The sequence below is a fragment of the Cynocephalus volans genome, chromosome 5 (assembly GCF_027409185.1).
Source record: "Cynocephalus volans isolate mCynVol1 chromosome 5, mCynVol1.pri, whole genome shotgun sequence".
NCBI classification, from domain to species: Eukaryota; Metazoa; Chordata; class Mammalia; order Dermoptera; family Cynocephalidae; genus Cynocephalus; species Cynocephalus volans.
Genome location: NC_084464.1, coordinates 3,898,078 through 3,912,230, shown reverse-complemented (window position 1 = coordinate 3,912,230; position 14,153 = coordinate 3,898,078). Strand labels below are relative to the sequence as shown.

Here is a 14,153-nt window from a genome sequence, read left to right as displayed (position 1 = left end):
TGGTGCTGCCCTGCTGCTGTCCTGGATCGGGTCTATTCACTGGAGTTATTGGAGCTGAACTGGTCCCAGGGTCCTGGAAGGAAGGCGGTTCTGCCTCAGCCGCTCTGCATGACCATGATGCCTTCTCGGAGGAACACAACAAGCCTCTGAGCTTCTGCCAATACATCGTGTGAGGATGGAGTGTCAGGGACAGACAGCCATGTGCTGAGTGCCCGTCCTCAGCACTCCTGACTGCCAGCCTGTCACAGCTCTGCCAGTGGGATCGGCATTTCAAAAGAATTAGGGAATTTCAGGCACACCTTGCCAGTGACTGAGGAGTCACACTGCTGGACTCCAGTCCTGACTTGGCCACTTTCTGGCATGAGTAGAACTCAGTTTTTTCAGCTGAGAAAGGAGGACGCTGGTAAAACCTATCTCAGGAGACTGTCCTGAGGACTGATTTCAAAAGGAAGCATCTGGGCACAGCTCCCCACAGGCACTCCATGCTCAGTGACTGCTGATCATCCAGTTATCTGGATGGGAGGTCTTTTGGAATCAGACATATAAAATACCAGCCAGGAAGCTGGCTTTGGCCACATCATTGTGCCACCAGACAGGCTGCCATCTAGACCCTCTCATCCCTTCCAGGAAGTGTCCTTCACAGCAGTCTGAAGTAGAAGTTCCCCACATGAGTGAGCTGCCTCCTCTGGGACTTCCCCAAGGTATTCCAGGGAACCAGGATCAACCTGGGCCTCAGCCAGGCCTCCTGGCCCCGGTCCAGGGCTTCTGGTCTGCTGAGGTGCCACCTCCTCCACGTCTGCTTCCTCAGGACCTGGGCCCCCTGCTCCTGGCTGGAGGAGGATGGAACTGGCCTGGTGAGACACAGCACAGGTCTCTCTGCTGTGGGGCAGTGATCTCAGCCTCTGCAAACAGCTGCTGCAAACAGTCCAGACGTTGCTCTGCTCTCAGACCTCCTGCCCCTCCCTCTGCTGCCCAGTGGCTGGCCTGGCATGTGCCTGGCCTCTCTGGTTCTGAGGAATCTCTGGGCTTGTCTGCATGAAGGGCACACCCTCTGCAAAGCAGAAGGTGACATTTCTCCGATGCACGTGCGGGGGCCTTCTGATTTCTATTTTCCAAAACGGCCCTCCACCGGTGTCTTGGGGAAACCCAGAGCCTGCCAGCAACCTGCTGCCAGCAAAGGCTGGCTCCTGCTTGTACTGGCCTGGCTGCCTCTGGGGTGGGTGCCCAGGCTGAGGCAGGGCCATCGATTGTCTGCCTGTCACTAACCAGCCTCCTGGAGGCTGAGCAGCTGCATGGCAAGGCCACTGCATTTGATGTGACTCCTGGACCTATGCTGGAAGATGGGGAAATGGTGTGAATGGCACATTTCCAAATATCCACACTGTCCCGATGACATTATTCCTTGAAGGAATTGTTAACCCAAAAAGAACCATCCCCATCCCCTCCCCCACCATCTAGTTTTCTTTATCAGGCCCGTGTACCTGGGACATGCAGAGGTATGATCCCATCCAAAACTTCTTTTCTACTAAACCTACCTCCAAATCAACAGACAGCAGCATCAGCACGCACAATTAGAATACTGAACTGGTCATACTTTCAGGCACCTGCTAAAATAGCTCTCTTTTGGCCAGGACTCTAATAACTGAACTAGAAGCTTCAGGAAAGTTAACTGTGAACTACTAACTCTTTATGATCAAGAGTTTGCATACAGATCTGGAGCCCAAATAAACCCACGCTTGCAGATGTTCAAGCACGCACTGCAGCTCTTTCCCCCGATGGAAAGAGACACAGATGCAGCCATGGCGACCTTTAGTCAGACGTTACTTTAAGCTGGCTAAGCCAGAGCTGCAAAACAGAACACTAATTGTGATACTAGCAGAAACGTCGCTGAAATAATTATATCCCATTATTTGCCATCACAGGTCTCAAGGTCTCCAGTGGGGGTTGGGCCGAGAAGGCAGAGTGTCGTGCATTCTCTGCACAGCCAGTGCTGCCGCTGTCACCCTCTGCAGGCACTCCATGCGCCCCATGTGTCCCAGCAAAGGACCCACTGAATCTAATACAGGACGAAGCCTCCAAGTGACAAGACAAAGGCAGTTTTGGTTTTTTTTTTTTTTTTTTGGTCTCTGTCTCTCCCTTTCTCTGGACAATAGAAAGGAAAGGGAAGAGGAAGTGCCCTCTGCGGTCCTGGCAATTTCTTGTTAAGTATATGTGTAAACACAAGCGTGTTGAAAGCACATTCTTAATAAAATTATTAATAACTCAGAATCAGGATGGGAGGAGCCACCTGAAGCGGGATCACATGGGTGTGATTCTCGGTGTTTCCTTCCTATGACTAGAGGCTGGTGTGCACAGTGGCACTTTGTGACCAGCTCTGGCTGTGCAACGTGGGCTCGGACGTTTTCCCTGGGCGCCGCCAGGTGCCTGTCACCTGCATTACCTGAGCTGGACACGCTCCCAGATGTTGCACACACAACTGCCCTGGGGGCTAAGGAGCTCTTTGAAATAAAATAACGTAAAGTAGAACAGTGAAACACATTGTGCGCACACACACCCTGAACACAAGAATGTATAGTTATCTCTCTCTATGAGTGATGCAAGGTGGCCCCAGAAGTTGGAAGTAGGATTCCCTGCTGAGACAGAACCTAGAAAGAACTGGCAACCAATGAATTTTAAAAAGCCACTAACAGGAACCCTCCTCAGAGAAAAGCACAAATGCCATTGAGGAGACCTGAGAACACCCAAGTCTCAGGAAGGTGCTCCAAAAAACATGATTTAAGTCAAAGAATGACCTTGAGCGGAGAGAGTCTGTAAACGGGTGATCTTCCCAGGACCCAGGAAAGGTGACTTCATGGAGCAACAGTAGCCCTGTTAGGCCAGGGCAGGGACAGAGCTGGAGACCCCCGCAGGTCGCACACGCTGCATCTGCTGGGGCCACAGCACTCCTGCCAGTAGACACAGCCAGGGCAGGACGTGCTCACTGCACAGTGCCCGAGGACTCAGTTGGCCACCTCCAAACCTTGATAATGAGAGAAAGAGAGCGAGCCTTCCCAGTGGATAAAATGAGTCTTCAAAAAGCCAGTATTTCACCCCTCACAATAAACTAGGAAACTGGAAATTTGAATTCTGCATTAATTTTCAGGAGTCTGGTCCCTAGGGGTGTGTTCTGGGCACATGGATGAATTTGACCCCCTAACCTGCAGAGCTGGATGACGGCAGCCAGACCTTCTCTAGTATCTTCCTTAAATCTAACCGCAACATTCCAGACTTGAGGGGTGCGGTGGCGGGGAGGGGGCAGACAGGAGGGTCCTGGTTTCTGCAGTTGTGCCCTGGGCCTGGCTGTCCCCCCAAGGAGTGCCCTACAGACCGCGGAGCACAAGCCCTCCCTCCAGCCATAGATGGCAGCCCCTCCCTCCCTTCCACCTGCCTGCTGATTTGGGTCAAATGACCCAGCAGTTTTAGTTTGTGGTGTACTTCGCCACTTTGAGGTCGAATGAATGAAATACCTTCTCTGAAGGTTTATAGAGCTTGGGGATGACAGTTTCTGACCTGCAGAGCACCACGAGTGTCAGATACAGTCTTGCAGTAAGAAATGGTGGCAAGAAGCAGTGTTAGGCCGTGAGGGGTGGGCGACGCTGCTGAGTTGGGACTGTTGCCAGAAAACCTGTTTCCTGCAGGGGCTGCCTCACACCGCTGCACACACACGAAAGTCTTCCTGAGGCTCTGTGCCAGCTGCTTCTCCTGACTGTCTATATGCTCACAGGTAGTCAGGGGCTCCCTGGTCTAGCACATGAAAACACTCGGAGGCATCTATAGCAGGGTGACCTGTGTCACCAGGATTTTCATGCCCCAGGTGTTCCTGTTGCCTGACTGGCCAGCACCTCCCCTCATAGCCATTGGGACTGCTGCCACCACCACGCGGCTCCCAGCCCCTCCCCAGCCCATGCAGGAGCTGCCAGGCAGCAGAGATCAGCTCCTGACTTCACCTGACTTCATACCAAATGTACCCTTGGAGTAAACTGTTACATTTCCTGCCTCCCTTACCAGATTTAGTCAAGGAAAATTTAGGAAATTGACTTAAACTGCTCTTCAAAGCAGTCTGTGTCCCTTCTAATTAAAACTGAGAGTGGAGTCAGAATAAGTGTATTCAGTGACGTGCAGCATGTCCATAGCTACCTGTCTGTGAGCTCCTGTGTTAGACAGAACAAATTCCAGGTGTGCCAAACATCCAGCTCCACTTTGTGCAGGCAAAATACAACTCCAATGTCCAAATTTCTTTCTCCTCACATTGAGAATCAGTTTTTCTTTCACACAGATGTCAATCCACCTTTCTCAGCATCTGCTGTGGTACCTTCTGGAGGAAAACAACAGGCTCCAAAGTCAACCAGGGCCAGCTCCCACCTTGCCTTGTCACCGCTCACAGGTGGAGACACACGCAACCTCACACCTAGCCAAGGAAGACTGCACTGTGCACAATGTTATGCTCAGCCAAGCTGCCCTTTATTAACGAAAATGTGTGGCTTTTGGTAAATTCCACCATGGAGAACACAAACCATGGATAAAACACGCACCAGGAGAAGCTTCCCCAGTGGGGGCACTTAAGAACATGTGGGCAGAGTTTGTGTGGCACAATCCCTGGGCACTGGGTCCCTCCCCAAGTAAAGCTGTTCATGAGAAGCAATCCCGATTGCTAAAGAGTAACCGGAATAGCGCAAGGGGCTCTTAAGACTGTTTTACAGGCATCAAAGCAGGGATAAAGACAGAGCCACGACAATGGAGTTAAGGGAAAATTATTTTCTCTTGCTAAAGAACATCCTTAGATCGCAACGTGTTATGACATAATTACACATGTCCTTGGTTTAAAATGAAAAATAAACAAGTTTACACATCACTGTTGGATACTTAAAAATAAACTCTAGGTTGCTTTTCTTTTTGGCAGCACCAGCCTAAACCCTGTGGCTTTGCAATATTTCAGAAACTTCAGGTACATTACAGTCTTCTGAGAAAGACCCAGTGCTTCTGAATCCTCGGAGTTGCTGTGAAGAAAGAACATGACTGACAACAAATATTAAAACATTTCAAGACCTACAGCATGTTTAGAGGCTCACAAATGTGCACACATATGTAAGCATTCAAGCTAACATCCTAAATACTTTTTTCTGTTAACATGCTTACATTTCTTTTTGGTTTAGGGAAAAGAAGGGACTTTATAGGCAAATTGCCGGGCTGTACATGATGATTCTATAGCCGTTTTCTTTCCTGGTGTACATCCGGGGCTGTGCAAGTCCCATCCCAGATCTCACCTTTGACATACCCTATATACAGGAAAACTGCTCTTCTTATTCAGGGCTCTTTTTGTGGTGGAATTTGGAGAAACTGGGTTGTAACATCTTTTTAGGGAGAGGTTGAGTATATTTTTTCATTCGTGTGGCTCTGCATGCTTAAGAACTTTGAATTGGTATATAAAGGACAGTGCCACTGGATGCCTGCCACCCCGAGCTGCAAACTGCAGATGCTCTCACGGCCTGAATGGGACATTTTACCCACAAGGAAGCACTAGTGGAGCCCAAACTGGAAACTTTAGATAGATAGCTCAATGATATTAAGGCCTTTCCCTTTGGCTTCAAAAGCAATCATGACCGATTATTTTCAAATAAGCAGCAGAGCTGACTGGAATAACAAAAAACACCCCTTCAAAAAACATTTACTGAGGTAGCTGAGATCAAATATCAAATCCACAGCATACACCAAGGAGCTTAAATGCTCAGGCATTTTTAAATGCAAATGGCCACAGTGCCTAATAAATGCTCTTTCTTCCCAATTCCTGCAGGTGCATTCAAACCTTGAGAAGGGGCACTGCAGAGTGACAACAGCAAGAGGCTGGGAGGGAGTGAAGCTGGACAGGAGGGGAGAACAGGGTCTCGGGTACATGCCAAAACCCCGGCTGAAGGGCACCCTGGAACTCTAGCATGGTCAGCCTTACCCAGCGCAAACCCCAAGTGGAACTCAGGGCCACGACAAGCTGAAAAAGGCCTTGATTTGGGCAGAAGGCAGCCCACAGCCTGGCGCTCTGACACCAAGATTGAGGCAATGCTCAGAGTACCCCTCAAAGCCTCCAGGACTCCCAGAACTACCCTCAGGAAGAAACTAGCTCCTATGCCCTGGCTGTACCACCCTGGGTTCTGGGGGAGGCCACTGCTTTCAGCTGCTCGACCCCTGAGCTCTCCCCACTGTCTGCTCACAGGCACAGGCTGCTCCTGGCTGAGTAGCTTTTCAGAGGCCAAGTTCAAACACCCTCCATGTGGAGTCTCGGAGGAAAGGAAAAGGGGCCACAGCAATCCTGGCAGCAGGGACCATGACTTTCAGCAGTACGAACATTCAGAGTCCACACACACACAGACACTTTACCACACACTTGCACACAGGTGCACACGCACTCACACATGTGCGCACACGCACATGCAGGACAGTGCATGGCAGCTGAGCAGCACCGAGTGCAGCAAGCTCAGGCAAGGTAGGGGCAGGGTGAACGGGCCTGGAGCAGGCTGGGGGGTCACCTGGCAAGGAGCCCAGGGTGTTCCTCCTCCCTTTCCAGTCCTGGAGGGCAGCGGCAGCCTGCAGTCCCCCACCGTGGCTGGAGCATGCTGAAGACAGGTGGGGGGAAGGAAGGCACCAGATCCCGCTGCATTAGGTCTCCGTCGTATAGGTACTGTAGGCCAGAGGAGGCAGGGCCGGAAAGCTGCTCCACCGCCTCGCACCAGGCTGGGGCTCCGCACGCCCTTGCTCTTTATATTTACCCAGAATGTTCTTGGCATCTTCTGCATCCCGTAAAGGGCTCTCTCCATATTCTTCCTTCAGCCATTGTCGATACTGGAGGGGTTGGAAATAAACCCAAAATGTCACACACTTATATACACGTGCATCCACGTGGACTTCCACCCATCACGTAGTGGTAAGGGCGTTGTCACACATGTGAACAGGGAAAGAAAGGAGCACTGGGCAATCACAGCTCCGTGGATGGCTGGCCAGTGTCAATCAAGAGAAATGGCTGTTCCTTCAAGGTCCTGGCATGAGGACATGAAAATAAGCCAAACCAAGAAAGTGGTACTTCACCCAAAGGAACAGAGATAGCAGCTCTGTGTGGGGTGGCAGGCATAAGGCGTGCTGGTGCACAAGGGTCCAAGTCAACTTCCGTTGGGGAGGCAGGTGGGTGTCTGTGGACCCACTGTGGGTCTTTTCACTCCAGCCTGTGTGATTCTGGGCAAGCAAGGAACGACTGGGCCTCAATGCGGGGCAGCTGCCTGCATCCCCAAAGTCCCCTGAGGATTGCCTACCTGGTGGACTTCATGCTTCTCAAACTCCTGGAGCTGCCTCTGGAAGCCCAGGTTGGGGTTGGCACAGGATCTGCCTGCGCGCACGGTGTTTAGGGCATCCTCCCAGCCAAAGTCGGTGACTGTCATGATGTACGCGATCACTAGCGTCACACTCCTGGAGACACCGGCCAGGCTGCAGGGCCGAGAGAACCTCATGTGCAGGGGTAGTTTTGGATCCACAGGTCTGTCACCTAACCCACTTGAAACAGGGGATTCTAAGGACTTCACTTCAGAGAGTCTTCCTGTCTTGGATGATGCATGGACAGTGAGCCTGTTACCAGGAAATCACTCAGAAACACACCAGCTTCCCTCTACTTCATGACGCTAGATCCTCAGGCATTCTTTAGCTGTTTTAGCCTCATTTTTTATTGATTTTCTGTGGGATATAGCTCTGAATACTTGAGCTTTATGATTCTCCTTTATCCCTAAACCTCACCTCAGATATTTCCCATCTCCTTGGAGAAATAAAATACCTGGAATACCCCCAGGGAATGCGAAGCTTCCAAGGTCTACGCAACAAATCCATATATAACCTGCATTAGTTTAGGATGCCCCACATTTTTTAAAAGAATGGTTTTCTTACTATATGAGGGCTAAATCTATACTTTTTAAAGTCCATGAAATGCAGAAGCCCTTAACAAATCTCATTTTCCTGTTCTTTTGACATACTAAAAAGAGTGCCAGAGCAGGCGCACTCCATGTGTGGGGTTAAGGTGCTCTGCCAGCAATAATGTGTTAGTCACTCTAGCAGGTTGAGCAAGGAGACCAATTTTAAGTGCATATGCAAATTAAGACAGTTGCAGGAATGCTGTGCTCCCTTGTACTTGGAGTGTCATAGCAACGGTTCAAGACGGGGAAGTGGAGCAAACGTCTCACTTTTAGAAAAGCTGATCTTCAGATACACACAACTGCATGAAATATAAATTCCTGAAGTATCAGCTTATACGTATTCAGATATAAATAATAATAATAAAAAACCCTACTCTCAAGTAGTGGCTCTTCACTAGGGCTTTATATCAGAAATACCAAGAGAGCATTTAAAATACAGGGCCTCCTAGGTTGCAACCCTGGAAATTCGAATTCACCAAGAGCCTGGAGAAGCCCAGGGGTAGGAGAATTTCAGAACTCCCCCCCCCTTTTTTTTACTCGAAGCATAACTGACTATACATATTTTGGGGGTACAGTGCCGACTATCATTATTTATGTACAATATGTGATGATCAAACCACTATTATTAGCATATTCATTATACAAATCATAATTATTCTTTGTGCCCCTTACCCAATTATCCCCCAATCCCCCTCTTCCTCCCCCTTTTCTACCTCTCTCCTTCTGAAAGTTCAATGTATTATTGTAACCTTTCCTCTCTCCTTCCCACCATCCCTCCCTCCCTCGGATCCACTTATGAGCATGCAGTACTTCTCTTTGTTTGGCTTATTTTACTTAACAATGTGGTATATACACATAATGGAATACTACACAGCTGCTAAAAAGAATGAAATTCTGCCATTCACAGCAGCATGAATGAGCTTGCACAACTCCCCTTTAGTTGGCTCAAAATGCACCCCCCTAAGGTGCTTTAAAGCCAAATTTAAATGAATGTTAAAAACCTACCATTTTTATGTATAACATCTGCTACTCTTCCAAAAAGTGAAATGAAAAACAATACTGTTTCAAGAATTGTATAAAACTGCAGAACACCATTCTTAAAGCAACCTAACTATGTAGTGTCACTAGACAATGCCCCCATCATGGGTTACTGGCCCTCAGAACACATGAAGCTCTCCTAAGTGTCCCCTCTGTCTTGGCAGGGCTGCACCAACTTCAGCAGCAACACTCCCAGGAGCTATCACTGCACATTTCCAAAGAGCTTACACTGCAAGAGCAACTGCTTCAGGGGAGTCAAAAGGCTCCCACCTAAATCAAAAGGCTTTCGGCTTATTAATTTCCCACCTCATTCAAGACAGAGTGGGACATGTCCAGCCTGCACCCCAATAGGCAGCAGAGCTCTGGCTCCAGGATGTCGGCTACTGGTTCTCTAGCCAAATGACTAGTATTTTGGAAAAGCCAATGGGGTTTCAAAGATGAGCCTACAGAATCTGTACTATTTCCAGGAAGTATTCTGATGAAATGTTAAGCAGCAAAGGACAGTTTCTGTTGTCCAGTAACCTTGGCAGTCCCAACAGAAATCCTAGCAGTGGGTGAAATGAAAACAAAAACAAAAACATAAACAAAAGCAAAACCAGTTAGGGTTGTCTTTCAACAAGAGCAAATGACAACCCATAGACAGCAGGGGACAGGCAGAGTGTGTGTTTGAGATTTGGAGTTTAGAGAAAACTGTTAGGAGGTGAAATAATCACATACACACACAAAAACACTTGATGAGAATCAAGTAGATCAGGACATGCTAAGGTATCATCAAGCAAGACACATACATACCAGTGGACAAGACAGCCCTCGCCACGGAGCCGGCACTCGTGAATGAATTTAATACTTTCCTTGAAATGTCTCGTCCTGGGGGCAGAAAGAAAGAGAGCAGTGACCTTTCTCCGCTTTATTCAACATTAGTGGAAACAGAAATCCTGAGGTTCTGTGAAAGGTCTCAGAGTCCCAAACTTCAAAACCTGGCCAGAGCTGCCTCAGCCTTAGAATCCATCGCACATAGAGGTCAGGGGATGGTCTGGAATTTTGGAACTTCTCTGCAAGGAATCCCTGAAACACAGGGTTGCCACTCACAAGAGGAAGGTTCTGCTCAGTCCCCTGTTTTCCATCAGAGCCCCTCAATGCTCAGCAGCCCACCGAAGACCCTAACACACAGCCACAGTGACCCAGGTAAGGAAGGTGCCACATTCTGTGGGCTTCCCTCATCCTAAAAGCAAGTTTACTTCTGACGGTCTAGAAAATCCACACGCACACCCACATTGGCCTCCCTGGACTTCGGTAGGTCCTGTGTGCATGTCATGGAGAGCTGTGGGGAAGTGGAAATTCCAGCTGCAGTCCCTGCTCTGCTGCTTACTGGCTATGTGCAAGTCACTCGTGTTCTCACTTCTGAGGCAGGGTGGCGCCTCGTGGGGCGAACAAGCTTTGCAAACTCGACAGCTTTAAATGGTGATAAATGCCACAATCTTTCCTTCTTCTGACCCTTTGCTTCTTACGCAACCCCTTTCTCTGGTCACCAAATAACCAAGTCTTCAAGACATGGTCCCAAGCCCTGCCGGGATGGTCCCAGCCATCATGTGCCCCTGTGTTCTGGACAGATACCTGGGACAGACAGAGTAAGTACTTTTCTGGTGTCTTCTACCTTTGGATGGCTTACAAAGCAGCGAAACACCAAAAGCTGCTCATGAACTAAATTCACTTCCCTTTAAACACCGATTGAGAAGTGACTATTTACCATGGACTCTGATAAGCTGCAAGACAGAATGATTAAAATGTAGCTCCTGGCTGCAGAACGACAGGTGGGTGAATGTAACGAGGGTGGGAGATCCAGACACGGCACGGCAACGCACACGGGTGTTAACTGCAGAGGAAGCTGCAGAGGAGCGGTGGGTGGTCGGTGAGATCAGGACAGGCAGGAGGCAGGAGAAGCGTGGATATGTGAATGCGCACACACGCCCGTGTTCTTCCAACAGCCATGAGAGTCATCACAGGTGGAAAGTCCTAGGCAGCCAAGCCAGGGACTCCAGACTTCCACCCAAAGTCTCTATCAGCACAACATGGGGAGATCTGCTTCTGCTAACTTTCCCAGGCATAAATGCTCCCAGATGTAGACCTACAGAGTGGCTCAGAGAAGTGCGACTCTTCTCTCAAACGCTGGCATGGTACAGAGCAGGCAAAAGGGATTCCTGCTGTGGTCCTGAATCTGAAGTGCTGGTACTGACAGAGCCCTTGGGGCAGACTCCAGGCAGCTGGGCAGAGGAGCCCCAGGGCAACCGAGCCCCAGGGTGGCCCTGTATCTGCAGGCAGAGGGCAGGCCTGGTGCTGGTAGAGCTCCCAGCCATCCAGAGCTGGTGGTGAGGCTTCTGATCTGGACATCTTGGAACTGCGGCAAGACACGGTCAGGCAAGATGAGCCAGACCCTCAGAATATCCTATCATCCTCCAGTTTTGGCCACAAAGAAGCAAAGGGAAAACCTTGGGTGGGAACTTCTGGAAAAGTTTTCCCTTTCTCATGAGAGGAAAGCACTCCACGTCTGTTGCCAGCTTCCTGCAGGGAGCTGGGAGAGAGCGCCACACGCAGAGCTGCACCAGCAGCCTAGGACACAGCAACAAGTCCCCGGATGGAAAGCCCAGGTTCCCACCACCTCCAGACTTCCTGGTAAATGTCTTTATCACTTAGAACACCATCACCAGATATTCTGTTACTCACAGATAAATGCATTCAACCTGATATCAGCAACTAATTCAACAATTTAAAAAATGCTGAGCCAACCCCTCTGGCCCAGAAGTGGCTCTAGGCTGCCAGCCTGCATGCTGCCTCGTGGTTTACTCAGGTTGGTCTGTTCTCCTCGTAGGCCACTGCACATTGTACACAGGCCAGAAGGCACACACCTGGACTGCAGGGCTGGGCAGCAGACCCCAGCGCCACAAAAGGCTGCCCAGGACCCAGGGTTCCCACTGACTGCAGGCTGGTGCCCAGGCGGGGGCGGTTACCAGGTGGAATGGGGTGCGGCTGGACGGCATACTCTTCTGCCCAGCAGGCCACCTCCACCTGCAGCCCCTGCTCCTACCTGCTCCCTGTGGGTCTCTTTCTGGTCGAGGAGAGCTGAATCCCTAAGCACAGTCACCAAAAAGCAAAAGCTGATCTAGAAATAAGTGACAGCTGCCTGAGCAGATGCATCACCACACAGCACCTCAGAACATGCTGTGGAGACCATACAGCAACATGCAGGTTAGCAGTGCTGCTCTGTGTAGGGACAGGACTTGGGGTCTGGGAGGACACACTCAGTTCTATGGAGCTCACCAAGGTCTTACAAAGATAATAGCTGAATTCCTTTACTGAAACCTTGGAGTGGGAATGACTGATTATACCTGGCTTTTACACCCGCATATCCCGAACCACATGCATGATGAAACCAGGCTTCTTATGTGTGGTGGGGTTGAGCCTGGGCTCAAGAGGCAGCTTAGCCACAGCTCAAAATAGAGGGGGCGGTGCTCAGTCCACCAAAATCCAAACCCACCCTGATCCCACAGCAGGCTTGCAAATGAGCTGAGGACATCGTGGGGAGGAGTCCTACCCCTGCCCCCTGTTTCTGTTACAAGAGTTAAGTCCAGGACAACCCATAGGACACAGCTCTGTCCAAAGCTGCGTTGAGGGCGAGGGCTGTGGAGCCTCAGGGCAGGCACCGTGACAGGGCCACTTGCAGCCCCAGTGCAGAATGATGCCATCAGGGCACCACTCTCAGCCCCACTGAGAAACTGACTCATGAACACAATCAGGCACGAGGCCAAGTCAGGCAGACATTCCTAGAAATGCCTTTTCCAAGCAAAGCCAGGGTGCAGGCGAGCTCACTACTGCTTTGGTGTAAAACTGTGTGTTGCAGAGTGTGTGTGGGGGTTATTTCCAGGGAAGTAGTGACATAAGCCCAAGCTCTGAGCACTAAACGCCCTCCTGCCCAGTGGGAAATACCCACGACCCTACTGCTTCTATTGCTCAATCCAATCTGAAGCAGAAGCGCAAATCTGAAGCACCAGCCACTGCAAGTGTTTCCATGAGCACAGTTCCCTATTCCTCGTATCGTTGGCAGTTAACCTTTGCTTCCATGCAAAGACACATGGAACAAGTCCTGCCTACAGAAAGCGAGCTAACCTCATCTCCACTACACATGTGCTATAGACTCTCCAAACAGTGCCCAGGGGTTGTGGGGCCCACTCCTGCAGTCCAGGAGGACTACTCAGTGCGCAGCAGGGCACTTCCATGGACAGATGTCCTCTGTGGGTGGATTCAGCAGACAGCCCAGCAGCTGCCAGCTGCCCCCTCCTGCTCACTGCCCAAGCCCCAGCTCCCCCCACTCTGCATCAGAGGACAAAAGCCAGGGGCCAGATGGGCCGCCCTGACCTTCCAAGAGTCCGAGAAAGGATGAGGGACAGATCTTGTAAATCACACCACATACTACAAGAAGCTCATTTTTGAGGCCAAACCATCTCTTCTCACTCCAAGACTGCAGGATTTGGAGAATGTGTTGCCCACTGTGGGATCTGAGACAGTCCTGTCCTGCTCAGAAAGACTCCACCTGCTGGAGTGGGGGTCCCAGGAGCACCTGAACGGCAGCTGGTCTTATCTCAAAGCCAGTGGTACCAGTCCAGGAGGGACCAGACCAGGCGGTACTGACAGCAAAGGCCCCATGAATACAGGGTACTACCTCCCCCCCAACTGAATACGAGTGAGTGAGTGAGTGTGTGTGTGTGTGTGTGTGTGTGTGTGTGGAAATTAAAGAAAAGGAGGAAAAAACCCAGGAAAGGCAAGCACCTTTAGGTCTGGTTTTTTTGCTTAGAAAAAAATGCTTTACAAAAAGAAAGAAGCAAACGGGTAGAGTGTTCTATCTGGGTCCTGGCTCTGGAGGGAGGTCTCAGGTCAGAGAGATGCTTCCACCTGGGGCAGAATTGGTCTGGGTCCCTGGCCCTGCCCAGGCTCACCACCCAGCTGGGACATGGATGGTGAAGCCCTCCCCCACCCCCCAGAAGCAGCGGAGGAACACTCCTTACCACACAGACATGGGTGGGGTCTCTTTGTCCGCACACAGCATTAAACACATAGAACTAACTCACGTCTGTATCTGTG

General features: G+C 50.3%; 1 protein-coding gene across 11 annotated transcripts in view; it reads right to left on the bottom strand.

The window, feature by feature from the left end:
• Positions 1 to 647: 647 nt before the first annotated feature.
• Positions 648 to 14,153, bottom strand: part of DUSP22 (dual specificity phosphatase 22) — a 55,772-nt gene continuing 42,266 nt past the window's right edge. For 2 of the 11 annotated variants that reach the window (XM_063097820.1, XM_063097827.1), the window contains 4 exons: positions 9,813 to 9,887; positions 7,335 to 7,506; positions 6,798 to 6,870; positions 5,009 to 6,709 (listed from right to left, as the gene is read on the bottom strand). In XM_063097820.1, the coding sequence (XP_062953890.1) occupies positions 6,438 to 6,709; positions 6,798 to 6,870; positions 7,335 to 7,506; positions 9,813 to 9,887 (592 nt within the window). In that variant the 3' untranslated portion in view covers positions 5,009 to 6,437. Of the gene's footprint in view, positions 852 to 4,013; positions 6,710 to 6,797; positions 6,871 to 7,334; positions 7,507 to 9,812; positions 9,888 to 14,153 lie in introns of those variants that run through there. The other 9 variants (XR_010023657.1, XR_010023658.1, XM_063097825.1 and 6 more) reach the window with 9 other exon arrangements.